The sequence below is a fragment of the Brassica napus genome, unplaced genomic scaffold, assembly GCF_020379485.1.
Source record: "Brassica napus cultivar Da-Ae unplaced genomic scaffold, Da-Ae ScsIHWf_2536;HRSCAF=3277, whole genome shotgun sequence".
NCBI classification, from domain to species: Eukaryota; Viridiplantae; Streptophyta; class Magnoliopsida; order Brassicales; family Brassicaceae; genus Brassica; species Brassica napus.
This window is the reverse complement of record NW_026015854.1, coordinates 112,920-136,273: the sequence shown is the minus strand read 5'-3', so window position 1 is coordinate 136,273 and position 23,354 is coordinate 112,920. Positions and strand designations below refer to the sequence as shown.

Sequence of the window (23,354 nt, the reverse complement as noted above, 5' to 3'; positions counted from 1 at the left end):
TAAAAAGTCATGCCACTAATTCTTTTGAGTCTTTTTTTTTATTTTTACCAAAAACGTAAATTGAAAACTTACAAATAATGATTGAACTAATATGCAGTCACGTAGCCAATGGCCGTGAACCGTGGCCGAAGGTGAGTGTCGTCTACGATAATATATTGCCTGTGAGATTATTTTCAAATACTGAAACCTCATATCCTAATAAAGTTTCCATTTACGTATTATTCTATTGTATATACAATTGCTTAGCTTAAAGATTCATCAAGTGTTTTGTATTGGGATCTCCGTCCAACATTATTACAGTATTATTTTGTTTCACTGAGTGCAAAATACCCATTCTAAAAATGTCAAAATAGAGTCCCCCCCCCCCCCCCCCCCCCCAAAGATGTACTAGAGTGTTTATAAGATAATGGTCCACTATTTTGTGAATAAGCATTTGTTATTTTATTCTTTTACATGCATACACATGAATATATATATACCAAGCCGGCTTTTACAGTTGATTTTTCTAGCCTAGTTTTTTACGACGGTTGGTCCAATAAGATCAAGAACAAGTACCAGAAGGTCCTGAACTGAATGAGAAAATCAGACGTGGTCAAGTCTAATAAGAGCATCTAAAAAAATCTATCTATTAGAGTTTAGAAAACTCTATATTTAAAGTTTTAAAGTGTATTTCTCTAAAAGTAAAACTTTAAATTTAACTTCAAAAATATTTGTAGTTTATACTATAATGTTTATATTTGTCAAAATTAATATAATTTCATAAAAAATTATAATAACTACCTCATATATAAAATATTACAGTAATACAAATTATTAATAAATTTTACGATAAAATATAAAATTATAAATATAAATACATAATTAAATATCAAAATACAAGTAAATTATCATATTATTCCGTAAAATTATTTCCGTAATGCTCCATCTTCGGTTACACAAATTTTGTTTAGACAATATTTTAGAGGTTCCGGAGAAAATTTACTAGACTATTAATGTTGGTGTAATATTTAAATTTGTGCAATAATTATGTCTTCATGTATCTTTATAAACTTTTTATTAAGTTTATTTTGTAATATTCTTGTTGTCTAATTCTAGTTTAAAAATATTATAAATCTTACTTTAAAATTTAATTTAATTTATGTGTATTATTTTAATTTATAAAAATAAAATTGAAATATTTATGATATAGAAAAGTTTAAAGATTAAAATAATAAATGAGAAATATTTAAGAAACATAAATATGATGTGTAATTAATTATAATGAATAAAATACAAATAAAAAGATGAACTTCAAATTTGGAGTTTTAAATATTGGAACTTCGAATATGAATTAAAACAATAAAATTTAAAATTTTGAATTTTCTTTTAGAGAGAGAAAAACTCTATATTTGAAGTTATAGAATTTTTTTTGTAAATATTCTACTACAAATGAAAATATTATTTAAAACCAATTCTCCAAAAAAAATTAGATTAATCTACACAACATTTATAATTTTATATCACTAAACTATACTCCCTATTCCCCAATACTATTGGAAACGAACGAAATAAAAATATTAGTGTAATATGCGGGCCAACATGGCAAGCTAAGCTGAGCTGATAAGAGCAAGTCGAGCTAGTGGCTTGAGACTGAGAAGTGGCGTGAAGGAGAGGGTCACTGTCCGTGATTTTAAATGCTGGGCGCTGCGTGAAGGATTAGAAAAGCATCTAAGAATAGATGCTCTTTCTCAGCGTATCCACGTGTCAATTCTTCATTAGTTTACACATCGAAAGCTAAACCAGCAAATACTTGCCGTTGGATTCATCAAGCCAACATAAAAATCGTGTGCCACACTTACGATAAAGAAGATGCTAAACCGTAACGAACCGGCTTCTAACTTTTGGTTAATAATCGGGATTTGATTAGAACTAGCAGGTGTCACATGCCTACGGAAGTTAACATCAAAAGATATTCATAACTTGAGAACTAGATCATTGGTTTAGAGATAAACTATTCTATTGAAAATCAAAAGATCAAACTAATACACCATCGAAATAAATTATATAAGGCTTTCACGTGCTAAATCTTGAAGAACACGATTGGACAGAACAGCAAAACAGTAGCAATAAACCAATGGACATATGGAACATCATATAAACTTTTTAAGATATCATTGGATAGTTAAACTAATTATTATTATAATGATTTTTGAATTATTTGGTTGTTAATATGGTCCACCCGGTCTCTTCTCCATCCAGATCCCGTTATCTGTATAGATTTCCGTCGGTCTCTTTATTAATTCTTTATTGATTTTCAATAATAATATATTTTATTATTCCCTGCTATTTTATTTTCTCTCAGCAATTTTATATTAGCTTTTGCGGTTTAAAATATTTCTGTTAGTCGTAATTCGTAATACATATCCAAATTCAAATAATAAAATATATCAAATTTACAACGAAAAAATCCAAAACACTGTTAATATTGTTTTAAATGAGAATTGATGACACATAATTGTGTATATTATATCATTATTAGTACAAACTTTTTAGTTATAACATCAAATATATATAAGTTTTACCAATCACTCATTAGCTTTTTCGAAAATAATCAAATTCGGTAAAAGTTAATATATATTCGGGTAAATTATAGTACTAGACCGCTAACAATTTACGAATTTGTAATGTATTTAAAGGAAAAATAGACCAAATTAAATTTGGCGCAATAAAATTGAGGAACTAGCCCAAGGGGCCGACATTATATGGTTATGCGCCTTAAGGCCCATAATAAAGCCATAATAAACAAGACTTCACCAGACGAGATTATCATTCAACACCCGTTACTAGTCATCGTCGTCATCTCTTCGTGCACTCGCTTAAGATTCGATCAGAGCCTGAAATTTCGCAATCGGAATATTCCACATTCGCCGCCGTGGAATCACCTCATCAAATCAAAAGTACGGGAACTAGCTGAATTCGTCTTTCATTCTTTTTCGATTTGGTTTTGATGTATCCGTTTTGCGTTTTGGTGTATTATTTGTTCAGGGAGGTTTTAGCTAGGGTTTAGGTGAATCAAATGGGGAAGAAGAGAACGAGATGTCAGCAATGGAGATCGACGATCCGAAACTGGACGGCTCCGATCAGATCCTCCCTAGGTTCTCGATGAACGGTTAGTTTTGTTTACTAGGTCATTACTGTGAAGTGTATATCAATAAGTTTGTGAATGTGTGTGAGATTGTATTTGGCTTTACAGTTCTGCAGCTGATGAAGACTTCTCAGGCTCAGCATGGTCTGCGTCGTGGTGACTATGCTCGTTATCGGTAATTTATATCAAAAATTTAACCTCATTGGCCAAAAAGAAGTAATGTTATATAATGTTTATCTTGTTTGTGTAGGAGGTATTGCTCAGCACGGTTGAGGAGGCTATACAAGTCCTTGAAATTTACTCATGGCCGTGGCAAATACACTCGACGAGCCATTCTTGAATCAACTGTCACCAATGTTAGGTACTCCCTCCGTTTCAGTTTAATTATCGTTGTAGAGTAAAATTTCCGTTTAAGTCTCGTTTTATAGTTTGAGTGCAAAATTTATTAACAATATTATCCTGTTTATTTTTCTTTTGTTGAAATATGGTTAGGTGTATAGGTAATGATGTCCTTAAGTTGTTTGCATAAACCTAAAATGACAATTAAAATGAAGCGGAATAAGTATTTGTTTGAGATGTGTTACTTGCGTGCATACATTCATGGTTTGGTTTGATGTGAAGGCTTAGTTGTTGCTTCCACCATAAAGTGATTTTGTTGCACTCACATTACCTCTAATTGAGTTGATGTTGTGTCTTTTGTTTGAAATAGGTTTCTTCATGTGGTTTTCTACATGGCGGAAAGAGCATGGAGCCATGCGATGGAGAAAAGACAGCTACCAGATGGGCCTAATGCACGGCAGCGGATTTATTTAATTGGGAGGCTGAGGAAGGCAGTTAAATGGGCTACGCTTTTCTCAAGTTTGTGCTCTGTTAAGACAGATTCCAGGACATCTCTGGAAGCTGAGGTATTTAACTTATCTAAGGCCTTTAATGGAAGAAGAGAATACCTCTGTTGTAGTCTTTAAGCTTAGTTGTTTGTGTGCACGACGTGAGTCTCATACTTTATCTTACACTTTTATAGGCATATGCTTCCTATATGAAAGGCACTATGTTGTTTGAGCAAGATCAAAATTGGGAAACTGCGTTGGCCTGTTTCAAAAACGCCAGGTTTGATTTGTTCAATATCCTCTTTTTGTAATTTGGTAGGTCTTGTTTCTGAAACTTATTCCACTTTGCAGAGCTGTTTATGAGGAACTAGGGAAATATGGTGATCTAGAGAACCAAGTTCTTTGCCGGGAACGAGTTGAGGAGCTTGAGCCTAGTGTTCAGTACTGCCTACACAAATTGGCAAAGCAAACTTGCAGACATCTGACCTACTTCAGATTGGTGAGATGGAAGGCCCTGCCTTGGATCTTTTCAAAGCAAAGATAGAGGTACGTAACATTTCAGTTTCTATCAGCCTCACCTCACCACCAAAGCAATCGAATCTTGTCCACATAATTGCTGAAGCATAAATTTTTTGTTTTGTTAGTTTTTTCATCTGTTGTTAGAAACTTGGAGTCCGATTTGACCTTTGACACACCTAAATACTAATTACATGTATACGATTTTGGGTACTCTTGAGTCTTGGGTACTCTTGAGTCTTGAGTGTCTTGCACTGGTTCAGTGGTGAACCATTTCTCAGGTCTGTTTAATATTTTGGATTAATATAATGCATATTATTCACTGTCACGTAGGCTGCTATGGAAGAAGCCAGATCTCAACAAGCTGCATCTCTCACGGAGTTCAATTGGCTTGGCTACAGATTTCCAGTTTCCAACCCAAAATCTCGGGTTTCTATTTTTAAAAGGTTCAACATTCTCATATACTCTCTTTTGAACTACTTTAATATGCTGAAAATTATGTCTGATCTAGGAAAAGTTAGGCTTACCTGTCTGATCTAGGAAAAGTTAGGCTTACCTTAACCTTCTAGTTACTATTGTGCGTTACCCTATTAATAAACCTGCCTTTATAGAACATTGAGCATCTCTTCTGCGACTCTTACTCTTTTGTTTCTTGTTCGTTCAGCCCAGGAACTTGAGAAGGATCTACAGGGCCCAACAGCAGAATCGCTCCCTGCAGAGAAAAAGCTAACCATATTTGATAAACTATTCACTGCATATAATGATGCGAGGAATACCATACGCAGTGACTTGGTGAGTGAATTTACAAGAGATCCTCTGATTTATTGATTGGGTTCACCGAATAGCCTTTTGAAATTTTTAGAAAACGGTAGACAAGTTTATTAAAGAGTTGTTTTGGGGGTGTATTGATGTTTCTTTGATTGATTTTACTAAGGAGCATACAAATTTCAGGTAAGTGCAGGAAATGCTGAGTCTGTTAAAGATGAGCTAAATGGTCTGGACAAAGCTGTTGGAGCTGTGCTAGGACAGAGAACCATTGAAAGGAACCAGTTGTTGGTTAAAATAGCAAAGAGTAAACTGAACAGGAAGCGTGATGATAAGAATGAAAAGGTTACTAAGCCTGAGGAGCTTGTTCGATTGTATGACCTTCTATTACAGGTTAACCACCGTTCCACCTGTTTTTTTTTTTCTTCAAAATCGGATTTTGTTCGTCAAACCGTCGACATCTCACCTGCATTTATTTTTCTCAGAATGTCGCTGATCTTTCTGATCTCGTTAGCTCTGGACGAGACAGGAAACCCGAAGAGATTGCCTTCGAAGAAGAGTGTGAACGCAAAAACTTAGCCTTTCGTGCTGAAAGGTTTAGTTCTTCACCTTTACGTTTCACTTGATTTTAGCATCTTTGGTTAGAGTTGACCCTCCTCCATTAGTAAAATTTATTCACTAAATTAGGAATCTGATTCCTGGTCAGTGGTCACCCATTGTCTTCAACTACTCTTTGATACATATTATAACCACTTATTAGTTTCTTTAGTCCCTGTCTCGAGATATTCACACAGTTCTTTCCAGTTGAGAGAACTTAATAAGTAGAGTTAGTTTCATATACTGACTGATGATGCATTTAATTTTCGTCGTCCGTGATTAATTTAGCTACTGATATCTTCTGGAATCGCATTTCAGGTGCTTCTACTTGGGAAAGTCATATAGTCTAGCAGGAAAAAGGGTTGAAGCATATGCCTTGTTTTGCCGTGCCCGGTCTCTTGCTGAAGATGCCCTGAACAAGTTTCAGAACATAGGAAACAAAGACGAGGTATCCACTTATCATTTTATTTATTACCTCATACAAGGTCACTTAATAGCATTACTATACCCGGATAGAGATAATATGTTTATGGTGCAAGTATAGGCACATTACATGCCTGAAATATTCATCTCATAGATATTATATATATCCACTAATTTTTGTTTTATAATAATAATCAGGGAACAATCCAGGAATTGAAGACACTGAGCAGAGAATGCAGAGCTAGTAGTTGCATAGAACATGCGACGGGGATAATGGAGGAAGAGAAGGCGCCAGAGAATCTGTCAAAGAAAATCTCAGCTATATCACTAAACGAGACAGCCACTAAGGTACAATCCCTCTCGCTATCTACCTCCTGTTTCCACTCCCGCGGTTTGTGTTCGTGAGACTAGTAATTTTTCTTGTCTTGCAATGTCTCATGATAATGTTAAACCTTCTTATGTTAAACCTCAGGCGGAGAAATACTTGTTAGACAAACTGGATGTGTATGAATCAGCGGTTGGAGATGCAAACACAAAGATGGCCCCAAAGATTGAACGGTTCCCACCAGCATTCCAATCGATACCTCGTAATCCAATTGTGCTAGACCTCGCCTACAATTGCATAGAGTTCCCGGTTCTTGAAGAGAGGATGAAGAAAGGCCGGGGAGGTTTCATGAGCCGGTTTTTCAGATCAGGTTAAAAAAAAATCTCTGATTTTTAGTGTCCCTTTTGTTTTCACCACACTCCCTGAAACTACTTGTTTTTGCTCTTTTAGCTTTCGAAAAAAAAAACAGCCAGATGCATCAGATTTTTTATTTATTTTTTTTAGACTATCACAGTTAATTAGACTGAGTATTATATTTTGCTCTTCCTTGACACTTTAAAATTTTGGAAATATATTAGACATTTGTTGTTTTCTTTGCTGTATAATGAAAACGTCACTGGAGCATTGGCCTGTTTCGGTTAAATCCCTTAACCGGTTAAACAGTGTATTATCAACGCTGTACTTGTAGTCTAACAAAAATTAGGCTTGAAGGATTTGTGTGTGTGTGCTACGTATTACTTAATTTAACTTGGATAATAGCTCTATAATTTAATTTTATAAGGTTGATTACGATTGGTTAAATACGGATCCAGATTTTTAGTTTCTCACACGTTTAGAAAGTTCTCTCTAGGAAGTCAACTCTTTGGGACCATTCCGTCTCTTGCCTAATTTAATCATCATCATCCCTACCAATAGTCATTCTCCTTCATTTAATTAATAGGTTACCACACAATCTAATGTTATTGCAATCACTAGTCTTTTAAGTGTTTCATCATTTCTTAAATTTTGTTTTATCATAATTCATAACGCATAATCACATTATTTTTATGGAGTTCTGTTGAATAAAGAAATAGTAGTAATAATTATTTATATTGATGTGGTTTTTATATTTATATATAAATATAAATGACAGCCATGGAAGGTTTCAGAGGTTTTGTTTGAACACGATCACCACAACATCAAAAGAGTATTTTGTATTTGTGTTTTGTTTTTGTCCATCGCACGATCTTTCCCTTATTTTCCGCCCATATTCTCCACTTCTCAATCCCAAAATAAGCTTTTCGATTTTCCAAAAAAGACAAAACACTTTTCATTTGGTTTTTGTGTGGGAAGAAAAAAAAAACACCGGTATTAGCTCTGTCCGCGTGGAGGAAGACGACGACGGAGGAAGAGGAGGTGGTGGATCGTTCTGTATACCCCGGTGAAGAAAAATGCATTTCGCTAAGCTCGATGATTCGCCTATGTTCCGTCAACAGGTTTGTTAATTTTCTTTTTTTAATTCTGTGATCCGTTTCGATCGTCTATGCATATGATTCCATTGCTCAACAGATAGATAGAGAGTTAGGGATAGATTCAATGTAAAATCTCTCGTGCCATTCTATGATCAAACAAACAATTTTTAAAAAAAAAATCTGAATACATTGTGGAAACATGGATGAAGAAGCAATGTATCAGGAATTTGCAAATTATTGTTTAATCTAATATTCAGTAAATAGCTAGGCGGTAATTAGTCGTTGTTTTATAGGGGATTAACGTTTAGACGAGTGTTTAGACTGTTTTTACAAAAAAAAAAATGTTTGTAATTGTAAGCCCTCATGAGGCATTGTGTTGAATCTGCAACTAAAGTTTTTGTTGTTGTGTAAACAAGATGCAATCTATGGAAGAGAGTGCAGAGCTGCTGCGAATGCGATGCTTAAGGTTCTACAAAGGATGCAGAAAATACACGTACGTTTTTTTTATTATGACATTTCTCAAAATTTGTTATATGAAAATTTTATAAATTCTGATATTTCGTTCTTTCGCTTATTATTATTATTAGGGAGGGACTTGGAGAAGGGTATGATTCAGATATTGGCTTCGCAAATGCACTTGAGTCTTTTGGAGGCGGCCATAATGATCCTCTATGTGTTGCTTTTGGAGGTACCTACCTCTCCCTTGTTTCTCTTTTGTTCTTTGGTGCACACTTATCTTAAAGGCAATATGTTATTTTATCTCAGGTCCTGTAATGACGAAATTCACTATTGCTCTACGAGAAATCGGGACATACAAGGAAGTTCTTCGTTCTCAGGTACTACTAAAACCCAATGCAGTCTTCAAAAGGGGATGGCCTTTAAGTATCTATGTACTTGGTTGAACTTATCTCCTTGAATGTAGGTTCTTTCTTGGGGGGGTTGTATAGAGAAGTTTATTTTTGTTCGTCCTTCGATGTATATTGAAGAGATGCGTAACTGAACTATGATGTCTTTTCAACACTTTTTCAGGTAGAACATATGCTGAATGACCGGTTGCTTCAGTTCGTGAATGTTGATGTCCAAGAAGTTAAGGTACACTTGTAGACTACCACCAAACATTATGGAAAAACTACTCTGATGAGCCTTTTCAGATTCTTGCATTTTATGCTCAACATTTTTCTTTGAATTGGTTCTGACTTGTATATATCTTTAATTCTCTCACACAGGAAGCACGTAAACGGTTTGATAAAGCTTCCATCATATACGACCAGGTGCGTTACATTACTTGGTTGTTCACCACAAACATTCTGCTTGTTTGAAAAATTACATATTCATTTATGTGCATCTGAATGGAACAGGCACGAGAGAAGTATCTTTCACTAAGGAAGAGTACACGATTGGATGTGGCTGCCACAATTGAGGAGGTAATGTACAAATCTTATTACTATTCACAAACCAACCTTAGAAGGAAAAAAAACTAATTTTGGTAGAGAGGCATTTCAGGACCTACATAGCGCAAGAACGACGTTCGAGCAAGCCCGGTTTCATCTGGTAACCACTTTTGTATTCTAATGCTATGAGAGTTTCCAAGGTATTCTCTTGTGATAAAACTTACATAGTGTTTGCTTACTTCTTCCTGTCCAGGTTAGTGCACTCTCTAATGCGGAAGCTAAGAAGCGTTTTGAGTTTTTGGAAGCAGTGAGCGGGACAATGGATGCTCATCTCCGTTTCTTCAAACAGGCAAGCTATTTCAGTAAAAGCAATTTTAAGAAGCAAAAGCACAAAAACTTTCACCTGGAACCGATGAGTTTGGTTTTCCAAGGAAACCTATCATACAATGCTCTTTTCTAGGCTTGCGGGTTCGGTTAGTTCGGTTTTCGCTTAGCTCGGTACAACATAAATCTTACCGAATTAACCCAAAATACAGCTCGGTTCAGTATTCGGTTAGTCCGGTTTTCAAAATTTCACCTGAGTTTTTGGTTTCGTTTAGATTTTGGTTTAATTTTATTAAAATGTCGGATAAATTTGGTTAGTTTGGTTCGGATTTTGGTTAGTTCGATTCAGATTTTTGATATAGTTTGGGTATAATTTTTTTCTTTTTCTAAAATAAGAAAACCTAAGTACTCGATTGCCGAACCGGAAAACCGATTTATTTTAGAAAACCAACCGAACTGAACCAATTCTTACCGAACTAAATGAAATTTTGGTTCGGTTCAGTTCAAAATCCTAGGCCACTCTTTTCCTGTTTTTTGACATGAACTACTTGATTCCCTTTCTCACAAGAGACTCTTTCTTTCAGGGATATGAGTTACTGCATCAAATGGAGCCTTTTATTAACCAGGTCTGTTTGTAGAATGATTCTTGAGATTTCTCTGTAGCCAATCCTTTCTTATCTAAGCCAATATCTCACGGAATATGTTTATTTAATTTGAATCTTCTTGCAGGTGTTGGCTTATGCACACCAGTCCAAAGAATGTGCAAACTACGAAATGGCATCACTCAATGAAAAGATGCAGGAATACCAAAGGCAAGTTGATCGAGAAACTAGAAACTCATGTGGTTCTCCAACAGGGGATGGCATGAGACACAACTCAAGAAACTCACAAAAGGTTATAGAGGCTGTCATGCAATCTGCTGCAAAAGGAAAAGTAAGGGAATAAAACCTTTTGTAATAAGACTTACTCATACCTCATATATCCTTATACTGTTTTGTCTTCCTGCAGGTTCAGACAATAAGACAAGGGTATCTGTCTAAACGTTCCTCAAACTTGAGAGGCGACTGGAAAAGAAGATTCTTCATCCTTGATAGCCGTGGGATGCTATACTATTACCGCAAGCCATGGAATTGGTCTTCAGTAAGTTGCAAAAACTTATAAAAAATTGTGTTTCTGATCCTTCACTGAGAAAACATATCTTAAAACATTGTGTTTCTATTTGAATCCTTGAAACTATATTTTATCAGAATGGAAGCAGGTCTGTTGTTCACAGGAATATGACTTCAGAGAACAGTCCAGGGCTGCTAAGTCGATGGCTGTCTTCTCATTATCACGGCGGCGTGCACGAAGAAAAACCAGTTGCACGGCACACTGTGAATCTACTTACCTCGACCATTAAAGTTGATGCAGATCAGACTGATCTAAGATTCTGCTTTCGAATTATTTCGCCGACAAAAGTTTATACATTGCAGGTATATTAGAGAGAGAACATGGTAAAAGATCTTCTGTTTCTTTACCTATAGAAGCTTACCATTGTTATTGATATAGGCAGAGAATGCACAAGATCAGATGGACTGGATCGAGAAAATAACTGGAGTAATTGCTTCTTTGCTAAGTTTCCAAACACCTGAAAGAGCAATCATGGTAATTGATTCTATTTGCTACTACTATTAGATCTTTCTTGTGTGACACGTTATCTGTAGTCACTTAAAAATATCATTATTACAGCATCTTTCTACAGTGGATGGAGACACTTTCTCTGCAAGTGATTCAGGTTCTTTAGCAGATCCATATGATTTCGAGCAGGCGGAAGGTAGAGATTCCATAGTGGAGAACCCCATGACAGGAGGGAACCGTTCGAGGTTCTCAGGGTGTTTGCAGCAACATGATATGACGAAGACTGAAAAGCCAATTGATGTGTTGACAAGAGTGTTGGGGAATGAGAAATGTGCAGATTGTGGTGCTCCTGAGCCTGATTGGGCCTCTTTGAATCTCGGTGTCCTCATATGTATCGAGTGTTCTGGTATACATCGTAACCTTGGTGTTCACATTTCAAAGGTAAACCATTAAAAATTTCAATCTCTCAGCTCTTCATAGATGACTAGTTACTAAACGGATTATCCTTTTTTCTTTTTGTGCACACTAAACAGATTATCCAGACTATAACAAATTATTGATTTATTCTTATATATTTTATATTTACATTAGATTTTTAGTTTTGGGGTTTAATTATAAAATTATTTTGATAAATTATGAAAATTACGTATACAAAACATAAACTAGACATTGTCAGTTTTCTCTAATGTTGTTACTTAATTAACAAATTTTAATCGATTTTGACCAATTTTATCCAATTTAAAACGGTTTAAACCGATTTGAGTTCCTTTAACTTGGACCGATTTTTAGAACATTGGTCTTCTCACAAGAAGGTAGTCTTGAAGTTTTCCGTTTTTAAAAATAGCTCTATAAATTTGGTATGAAGTATTCAACCTTGTCATGCAGGTCAGATCGCTCACACTTGATGTTAAAGTATGGGAACCATCGGTACTGACGCTGTTCCAGTCGTTAGGTAACGTATATGTAAACTCAGTGTGGGAGGAGTTGTTGAACTCAGAGAGTAGATCTTCTAGTGCTAGTAGGTCTTCAGGGTAAGTGACTACCTATTCTAATCAGTTGTATTTGTGCAAAGAGGAAGCTTGTTGTTACATCTACTTACACTGTATTCAAACTTTTTTCTATTTACTAGCACTCCCAAGGCAGATCGACCAAGAAAGTTTCTTGTAAGGAAACCTGGTTTCAGTGATCCCATCTCTGTGAAAGAGTTGTTCATCCACGCAAAGGTATTATACTATTATAAATAAGTCCTGACTTAATTAAGCAGAGTTTTTAAAGATCTCATGTGTGTCCAATGTTCAAAAAAATCGTTAGGCAGTAATTAGGTGCTTTATACGGTGTTATTGATCAGGCAGGCTCCCTAGACTGATTTTTTTAACGCCTAGACTGATTTTCTTAAAAATCGTTTAAAAAATCGTTTTGTTTAGGTTCAATTGCTAATATCAATGGCTAATTGCAGTACTCAGAGAGGATATTTGTCCGAAAAGCAACGGACAGTCAGCATTTCCAGGCAGTATTCCAAGAGATTTGGGAGAATGTCCGAGCCAACGACAAGAAATCAGTTTACAAACACATTGTCTGCTCTGAAGCAGATGTGAATGCGCTACGTGGACAAGCGTCCTACACCGTGTCTTTACCCTTAGCAAAGATGATGCAACTGGACGCGAAGGAGGAAACCCTTGAAGCCAAGTTCAAGAGCATTGACAAGGAGTTTCAAGAGAAACCAGAAGGAACTTCAAGAAGAGACAGTGAAAGTATGGTCAGAGAAGAAACTTCAAACGAGTGCTCTTTGCTTCACCTTGCTTGTCTCTCTGCGGATATCGGTATGGTGGAGTTGTTGCTTCAGTACGGTGCAAAAGTAAATGCAACAGACTCAAAAGGTCGGACTCCACTTCATCATTGCATCATCAGCAGGAGATACGCTATTGCAAGGTTGCTGCTTACGAGGTAAAACTCCATCTTGAGATTTCATTTACTACTAGTATTAAACTATACAAACGTTATAAGTCTGGTGCAAATGGTTTGATCACAGGGGAGGAGATCCAAATGCTGTGGATAAAGACAATAACACACCGGTCAAATATGCTTCAGAGACAGACCTTAATGACAGTGAACTAATTGCTTTATTAACAGACTCCAAAAGATGATAACCATTTGAATTGCTTATCACACGGAAAGCAAAATGGTATAGCACTAGAAGAGTGTTGCTCTATTGAACTCTTTGCGCCTTTTAGTTCGTTTCATTACTCATATTTTTGTTCATGAAGAGCGTAGAGAATGCATGAAAAGATTTGTTTTGGTGGTTGCTAGGTTGATAATACTGGTGTACATATGGTCTTTTTTGGTTTCTCAAATCTTTTTTTTTTCTTTTTGTTGTTGGTGTAATGAAAAGACAAAGACACCATTGTGTGTGTTCTTCTGTTCAGCTTTATGTTCTCAGACCGAACTTTGTGAATTTTTCTAGAAATTATTTAAAGTATATCTTTTATGAAGTGCTATGTTATTATTTATAGAGAGACTTTGAATTAAATAGTATTATGTAGCTCTCAAGAAATTGATATATATATATGGAGAGGTTATGGGAAAGATATGATGAAGATCTCCACTGAGTGGAAAGTTTCAAATGATGCATGAATGTTTACCCAGATACATAGTGTGTGAAATGCATGGTTTGACCAAGTTTCTTTCTTGTTTTGTTTTTACGTGTGAGCCAAAAGTCGACGAGTGTGGGTAAACATAAACTAATAATAATTCATTTGTTTTATAATTATAGAACGTGTTCTAGTTATTTACACAATATGTGGTCATGTGCTATACTAAACATATTCATGAAATACATCAAGACAAATATGTATAAATTTAATACAAAAAAAACTTTTAATTGGTGAACTATGGTTAACAACTTTAGATGTGTGTTTTGTGATTTCGAGTGTTTTCAAATTTATTGTTAATCATGAATGCATTATTTCACTCAAACTTGGATCAAACAACACGTTAAACAACATATTTTATCATTCAAAAGTTTCAAACTACTAACTATGATTAGGGACTAAGTGTTGATTGGGTAAAATTAGTATTTACTGTGGATAAAGCAAACGCTCTCGATGAAACTTGCGTTCTAGATCTTTTTTTTTGTCAAAGATATTTAAATATATGATAACGTTGACAAGTAATCATAGTCGTTGTATGGTCTAGTTTGGATGCGAATTCAAGTTCAATGTTCCAATTACCAAATAGAACTTGAAGTAAAACATAATGGCCAGAGTAGGAAATTCATATTATAAGATAAAAATATTACTGAAATGATTGTGTTGGAAGCAAGGAAGCACTGACTAAAGAAAACAGCTTAATCAAGCACCACTAAAATCATATTAGACGGAGTCAGCATCATTAGATACCATTAATTTATTGTTAATGACCCATCTACCAAAGTTTACTTGATAAACTAGTGCATTCCATTTTCATAACCACTGAGTCGATTGATAATTTAAATTACAATAATTAGTATTTTGCGGTCAAAGAAAACGATTAAAGTAATTTTCTTAGAGTGATGTTTAGACATTAAAAAAAAAATGTTTAGACAGAAATAGTATACCTTCATCGAGAAAGAGAATTTTTCCAAATTCAGCTAGCAAACAGTTAGATTATGCAAAATATTATTTACCTTGTCTAACCAAAATAAATACTAATATAATTTTATAGTTACAGGATCTTTTTCATTTTAAAAATTATATCACGTGAGCATTTACATATTTTTTGAACTTTGTAAACATTTTCATTTCCATCTGAATTGCTTATCACACAGAAAGCAGAATGGTATAGCACTAGAAGAGTGTTGCTCTGTTGAACTCTTTGCGTCCTTTAGTTCGTTTCCTACTCATATTTTCGTTCATCAAGAGCGTAGAGAAAGCATGTAAAGATTTGTTTATACTCTGGTTGGTATAGTCTTTTTGGTTTCTTAAATCTGTTTTTGTTGTTGGTGTAATGGAAAGACAAAGACACCATATTGGTGTGTGTTCTTCTGTTCAGCTTTATGTTCTCAGACCGAACTTTGTGATTTACGATTTTTTAGAAAGTATTCAAAATATTCTTTTTATGAGTGCTATGTTATTTCATTGAATTAAATAATATTGTGTAGGTCTCAAGATGTTGAATTATATGGGGAGGTTATGTGAGGGATATGGTGAAGATCCCCACCTCCACTAGAGTGGAAAGTTCAAATGGTGCATGAATGTGTACCCAAATACGTAGTGCGTGAAATGCATGGTTTGACCAAGTTTCTTTCTTGGTTTGTTTTTACATGAGAACCAAACAAAAATTAGAAAAGTCTACGAGTGTGGGTAAACATAAACTAATAATAAATCATTTTTTTTATAATTATAGAACGTGTTCTAGTAAATAACACAACATGCGACTGTGACATGAATACATGACGATTTATTTATTTTTTGCTAAAAAGATATTGGTATACACAACGTGAGGTGTAAAAAGACATTGCGGGTAACCTTGATATGATCAAAGATTCATTAAAAACATCTAGAAAAATATGTATAAATCAAAAAAAAAATTTAACTCTTTCAAGTAATGAACTACGGTTAACAACTTCTTTTTTTTTTTGAAAAAACTACGGTTAACAACTTTAGATGTTAGTGTTTATGGTTCAGAGTGTTTTCAAAATTATTCTTAATCATAAATGCATTATTTCACTCAAACTTGGATCAAATAACACGTTAAACCTCTTTAACCATTCAACCTACTAACTATGATTGGTAAACTTTGTGATGATTGAGTAAAAGTAGTGTTTATTAACCGTGGATAAAGCGATACGCTCTCAAGGAATCTTGCGTTCTAAATCCTTAAATATATGATAACGTCGACAAGTAATCATAGTCGTTGTATGGTCTATAGTTTGGATGCGAATTCAAGTTCAGTGTTCCAAATTACCAAATACCAGTTTGAAATAAAACATAATGGCCAGAGTAGGAAATTCATATTATAAGAGATATATACATTATTATTTAAATGTTGCTTTTTACTAATGTCGCACTTCTCCAAGTTGATTATACGCACGAGAAAATAAATTGAATGATTGTGTTGGAAGCAAGGAAGCAGTGACTAAAGAAAACCGCTTAATCAAGCACCACTAGACAGAGTCAGCGTCATTAGATACAATTAATTTATTGTTGATGCATGACCCATCTACCAGAGTTAGCTTGATAAACTAGTGTATTCCGTTTTAATAACCATTGAGTTGATTGATAATTTAAAATACAATAATTGGTGTTCTTTTGCAGCCAATGAAAACGATTAAAGTAATTATCTTCTTAAAGTGATGTTTAGACAGAAATAGTATACCTTCTTCGAGAAAGAGAAATTTTCTAAATTCAGTTAGCAAACAGTTAGATTATGCAAAAATATTATTTACCTTGTCTAACCAAAAGAAATACTAATAAACTTTTACAGTTACAGGATTTTTTTCATTTTAAAAATTACATCACGTAAACATTTACGTATTTTTTTTGAAACTTGTAAACATTTTCATTTGTAAGTAGGATTTTATGTTTATAACTAGTTATAAGAAACCATAGGATACACAATTTAAAAAAAATTAAAAAAAATTGCCACTCAAATTTCTAGCAACGATTTTTTTTATAGCATAAGCCGACAAGTATAAGACATGCATGGGAAAATTGATAAACCCCGGTTAAATGAAAATTTGAAACATAACTAAAAAGAAACATTTTAATATACATCAAATTGCTAGTTTATAAGTGTTTTTCTTAAGCTGACGAATTTTGAAAATAAAAATATTAACTAGTCGTTGAAAATGTCTATATTATGTATTGGGACACAAATAGGATCCAAAATGTTCAGCACAGACGTTTTAATGCTGTCTCGACACTTGGCATTTTTTTTTTTTGAGAAAGGGCTTACACTTGGCATATGTTTTGATATATTTTATAAAAATGTTGACTGATTATACTTATAGATGATCAAGTATGTTATCGCTAATTGACTTGTTAGGTGAAGTTATCTTATATGGTGGAGCCATGTGATTAATTTGAAAATTTTAAGATAATGTTTTAATTGATCCCATGATATATATTAAATGAAATTGACGTACATGGGCGGCTATCGTTATGTGCATGTATTAAATTGTTAATGGGTTTTGCTTGTCTTTTTTTTTCAGAGTTGTTATTGTATTCCAAAAATCTTCTTTATAAAATTGTTGCTATATTATATATGGTTTGAATCTCACTACCAATAAAACACCAAGCTTGGGAAATTAGGTCATATGTACACAAAAGATCACAAATTAACTAACTAAAACCCCTCCCCCTCCTCTCTCTCTCTTACTTTCTCTTCCTATTTCTCTCTGTTCTATCTCTCAAAATTTAATTTCCTATTTTTTTATTTGGCAAATAAGCCCTTATATTTTCCCCAAAACAATTAAACAAATTGCAATTTTCTGTAGACGGTAATAGATGTGATTAAAGATGAAGGTAGGTAAGGTAAGGTGCTTTTATATGGCTGGACCGTTTTAAAGTTCGTGTTGTGTGTTTTGTCTAGCTTTAAATGTGATTATCACCCTTTTTCTGCGAGAAAGATAGAAAAGTCATTAACAAAAAAGTTTCATAATTAGTTGAAAAGGATAATATACATATACAAGTATTAAAACATATACAATGTATATAAAGGTATAAAAAAGTTACTATAATTGATCCTTAGAAGCCTGGCTCGAGACGGCCAATCAGATGCTACGAGCCGTTTGTCACTGATTGACTAATCAAATCTCAATGATCCAATCCAAATTAGCATTCCTACAAGTTTTAAGCAATGATTATGGAAATTATTAAGTTTAACCTCTGAAGAGTTAAGTATAGTAGCTAAAACCGTTGTGTTGTCTTTTTATTAACATGTTATAAGTTTAATTTCTGTTAGAATTTATTTATATTTATAAGAAATAATTTAATATAATACACTATGAACTTTTACTCTTTAATTTTTTTTTTTTTAAATAATCAAGGAAATGAGGGAAAGGAGAAGTTGGTCTGTAGGTTAGGGTTCAAAGATGGGAGAGATTAGGACAAAGTAGTGAATGAAGCGTGACCCATTCCTTGAATTAGTGCTCCTTAATCAGACGACACGTATAGGCCCCATCTGTAATCACTTCACATTATCATTTTAATAAATAACTATGTTCAACAAACCACAGGCTGGCATTAGTTAAATTATTTTGTAACCAATAGTACTGTATAAAGGTTAACCCGAAAACCTTATATTTTGTAATGCGATGTGCAATTTGGAATGCTAAGAAAAAAAAGATGGTCATGGATAACTTCGCATAAGAAATTCGATCACTAAAAAAACTAAGAAGAATAATAATGAATTTATTAATTCGTCAGCGAGTAAGGTTTCAAATGCATAGTCAAAATCACTTTTTGATTATATCATCTTTAGAAGATGGTGCATATTTTAGCTTATGTAATAATTTGTCTTCAAAGGCTTTGCTTTTTTTTTGAACAACTGTCTTCAAAGGTTTTGCTCTGACTTTATAAATTTGAAAACATCTTATTAATTGGTTGGTGTTAGGGAATGATTTTTTTTTTTTGAGCAAGAAAAACAGTTATCCAGTTTTTTTTTTTTCTTGGAATTTATAGAGTAGAATGTCACATGTTACTCTCCTGCTGCATTGGAAAAATATAAATTATGTCTGTGTAATCTCGATAATTGACGAATATTTTGGCATATTCATTATCTACGCCAAACAAGTTTTCTTACTGGAATGACAACAGCCAAATTATAACACATTTTGCTCGTTATCCATCAACCCTATTTCTCCAGCTTTGTATCATGCACCGATCGATCATCAAGAAAATAAAAACAAAAATAAATTAAAAAGTAGATAGCTGTTCCCGTATGTATAAAGTGACATTCACGTGTGTGACCATGTACTACAACGAATTTAAATATTTTTTCCTCTGTTACAAATTGTAAGATGTTTTGATTAAATGCACAAGTTTAAGATGTACATTTTTGAAAAAATAGTATTAAAGATATAAATTAAAATTAATTATTAAAAACTTATAACATAATTGGTTATACAGTTTTTTTTTAATAAAATTAAAAACTTAATTTTATACGCTTTAAAACAGAGTGAATATTTGTTATTTTTATAACATCTAATTTAAACATTGTTTGATTATTAATCTGGCATGGTATAAATTTTGTATCCTTTGAAAATATCAGATTAAAAAAAAAGGTACGATAAGAAACGGATTAAAATTTAATTAATTAAATTAAATAAAGGGGTTTTTCTTTTAAACGGACAAAGATTCACAATGAAATGGTTGTTGCTTTTAGGCCACACACACAAATGGTGCACAGTTCTCATGTGTCCCACACCTCTAGCAAGTGCGTTATCAACACGTGAATCTTCTCTCCCAATTTCTCGTCCATTTTCTCTTTTAACATATCGCGTGCACCCACTCACTTGATCCTAAAACATTTATTTTATTTTGACTCTATTCCAACGGTGTTGATTATTCATTCGTTATGTGATGTTAAATATGAAAGAATTATTGTTTAGATATAGTTGCATCGATCAATAATCATATTATATAATTTAGCTTAAAGAGGGATATTTGCAAGTTGAGATATAATTGTCACATGTTTGATGATATATACGTCGGCAAACAGCATGCATGACGAACGGTCCGTTTCTTATTAATATTATACGTGGTATTTTTTTTTTTGTAAAAAAGCTTTCAAATTTAAAACAAAATAACATACATTGTATAGTTTTTTAACCATAAAATTTGAAAAAGTATGATGACACATACCTCATAATCAACCAAGCATCAGCTTACAAAAAAAGAAGATTTATGATACATAAGCTTAATGAAACAAGAGAATGATGAAATCACTAAGAAGATGGATGGTAGTATCCGCGGTCTCGACGACCTTGTTTATCCCTTCTTTTTACCGTTTTCTAATCTATATTTTGGAATTTTTGAAGTGGTTTTATTAGTCTTCCACCTCGTGACATAGTGAGGTTTGCCGTAGCATCCAGTGGCGGAGCCACATGCATCAAGATGGGGGCCACTGAACCCAACAAAAATTTGAAAATTAGTGTAAGTTATTGAATTTTAATCTGTATGCCCCCATTCAAAAAAATTTGTTGCCCCCATATCTTTGTTTAAACTGTAAACCCACTTAAAATTTTTAGAAAATAATATTATATTTAAGTCCATTTAATATTTATGCCCCCAACAAAATATTTTCTTGCCTCCGCCACTGGTAGCATCACTTTAGCAAATGTTAAATGACTTTGTAACGCAGAGATGAACTCGAATTATGTATGAAACCTGGAAATAGACAGAGTACCTCGCCTTAAACGAGCGGATCTGTAACATCTGGACTGCCATGCAATGGTACGTTACGTGATCGATGCATAATTATTATAATTGTTTCTTTATTAAGAAATTTTATCATAATTGTTTTGCATGGATTGTTGTAAAGTGACATTTTTCACTTACTAAAACATTGATATGTACAGTTACAAAACATTGAATGATAACATTTTCTTTCTATAGTAATTGCTCGAGGAAATATCTATTATCAAAAAATTAAGAAATCACTACAAGAAAACAGCGACATACTGAGGGAAAATATCGTCGGTATGTCGTCGGAATAACGCTATTCCGACGACATACCGACGAAAAAAAGTCTTCGGAAATAACTCCTCGGAATTTCATTTTTCCTCGGAAATTCCTCGGAAATTTCCGACGGAATTCCGAGGAAACGAATTTCCGAGGAAATTCCGAGGACCACATGTTCGTCGGAATTTCCTCGGAATATTCCGAGGAAGATGTCGTCGGAATATCCCGAGGGATACACTTCCTCGGAATATTTCCAAAATTAAAAAAAAAATATAAATTTATTTTTTTAAATTGAAATTCGAAAATATAAAATTAAAATTGAAATAGAAAATATATTTAAAATACAAAAAAAATAAAATAGTTTTTATAAATAAAAAAAAATTTTTATAAATACAAAATTAGTTATAATAAATATAAATATTTTTATAAATATGAAATCATCTTTTTATAAATACAAAATAGTTTTTATAAATACAAAAAAACTAAAATAGTTTTTATAAATAAAAAAATGTTTTATAAATACAAAATTAGTTATAATAAATATGAAATCATCTTTTTATAAATACAAAATAGTTTTTATAAATACAAAAAATAATAAAATAGTGTTTATAAATCAAAAAAATGTTTTATAAATACAAAATTAGTTTTAATAAATATAAATATTTTTATAAATATGAAATCATCTTTTTATAAATACAAAATAGTTTTTATAAATACAAAAAATAATAAAATAGTGTTTATAATAAAAAAATGTTTTATAAATACAAAATTAGTTTTAATAAATATAAAATAGTATAAAAATTAAAAAAATAGTTTAAATAAATCACAAAAACAGTTAATAATTACAAAAAATAGTTTTAAAAATATTTAAAATGTTAAATAATTACAAAAAATAGTTTTCATAATATTAAAAATGTTTAATAAATATAGAAATTTATATTTTTTATATAAAATACATAAAACGTTTTATAACCACAAAAAAATGATTTTAAATATTATATATATGATTTTTAATCTTAAAAAAGTTTTATAGATTTTAAAAATGTTTAATAAATATATAAATGAATTTAAAATGCAAAAAATAGATTTTATATACAAAAAACGTTTTCAATATATATATATAATTACAAATTCGATTTTTATAACCACAAAATTAATAAAAACTAAAAAAAAAAATTCAAATCAAGTGATACAAATCAAATCTACCATTCACCCTAACAAAATCTATAAATCTACCATTCACCCTAACAAAATCTATAAATCTCATTCCAAAATCATCAAATCTACTTAAAAACCATACAAATCTAACCTAAAAGAGTGGGATAGGGTTCATACATGAGGATTAGGGTGGAAATCGCGAGGGAGAAGAGAGAAAGCGCCGCAAATCGCAAGGGAGAAGAGAGGAGTCGACGAAATCGCTAGAGAAAGAGAGATTGCGGCGGAGAGAAATGGGGAAGAAGGTCGGGCTCGACCTAATAAAATGAGGGGTCCGACGGAAATTATCCGTCGGAATTTCCTCGGAAATATTTACTATATCCGTCGGAATTTCCTCGGAAATCATTAATTCAATTTTCGCGAAATATTTGGCGGCTTGGTTTACCCGGTTAAATGAAAATATTCCGAGGAACCAGGTTTCCTCGGAATTTCCTCGGAATTTACCGAGGAAATTCCGAGGAACCAGGGTTTGGAGTTTCAAAACATCGATTATTTTCGCCGTATTTCATTTCTTATACAATTATAATGCATACCATTGAGGATTCTTTGTATAGATGATCATAAACCATGAAATAACAAAATTTCAAAAATAATTGTAAGTATTCTCTTTACCGTTTGTTAAAGTGTATAAGTGTTTCTCTTATGTTGTGTGGTTTTCGTTCATGCAATCGTAAAAGTGTTTGTTATTGGGTAAAACACCAAAGTTTGACTTCATAATCTGGTTAAGATACTTAATGAAGGTTATATACGTGTTATTCAATCCGTAAAACGTTGTTTTCGGTTTAAAACCCCAAGTTCCTCGGAATTTCCTCGGAATTTTCCGAGGGAATTCCGAGGAAAACTCTATCGTCGTCGGAATTTCCTCGGAAAATTCCGAGGAAATTCCGAGGAAAAGGAATGTATAATCAAATCCCTAAATCGACAAGATCTATTCCGAGGAAATTCCGAGGAAAACCTTTCTGCCCTCGGAATTTCCTCAGAATTTTTAAAATCCCCCCAACGGCTTTCTAACGTCTATAATATTTCCTCGGAATTCATCGGTTTTTTCCTAGGAATACTATTTTCCTCGGTATTCCGTCGGAATATTCCGACGAACTGAATTTTCCTCGGTATTCCGTCG

At 33.1% G+C, this 23,354-nt stretch overlaps 1 protein-coding gene and 1 pseudogene across 1 annotated transcript; both read left to right on the top strand.

Annotated features, from left to right (window-relative positions):
• The first annotated feature begins 2,741 nt into the window (after positions 1–2,741).
• On the top strand, positions 2,742–7,223 carry LOC125575372 (annotated as a pseudogene).
• On the top strand, positions 6,739–13,849 carry LOC125601368 (ADP-ribosylation factor GTPase-activating protein AGD1-like). The gene is made up of 20 exons (XM_048773580.1): positions 6,739–6,947; positions 7,910–8,052; positions 8,445–8,521; positions 8,616–8,716; positions 8,794–8,864; positions 9,058–9,120; positions 9,255–9,299; positions 9,387–9,452; positions 9,532–9,579; positions 9,673–9,768; positions 10,328–10,369; positions 10,473–10,676; positions 10,752–10,883; positions 10,991–11,215; positions 11,292–11,387; positions 11,472–11,801; positions 12,246–12,391; positions 12,490–12,583; positions 12,817–13,304; positions 13,390–13,849. Exons 2-20 carry the CDS (start codon positions 8,008–8,010, stop codon positions 13,502–13,504), a joined length of 2,484 nt encoding a protein of 827 aa, XP_048629537.1. The 5' UTR covers positions 6,739–6,947; positions 7,910–8,007; the 3' UTR covers positions 13,505–13,849.
• The last annotated feature ends 9,505 nt before the right edge of the window (positions 13,850–23,354 follow it).

Bases quoted from the DNA above. Each gene is read 5' to 3' on its own strand.
- LOC125601368 (XM_048773580.1), top strand. From the start codon at position 8,008: ATGCATTTCGCTAAGCTCGATGATTCGCCTATGTTCCGTCAACAG. The intron at 8,865-9,057 runs GTACTACTAAAA...ACACTTTTTCAG, and splicing joins AGGAAGTTCTTCGTTCTCAG to GTAGAACATATGCTGAATGA. The intron at 12,584-12,816 runs GTATTATACTAT...GGCTAATTGCAG, and splicing joins AGTTGTTCATCCACGCAAAG to TACTCAGAGAGGATATTTGT.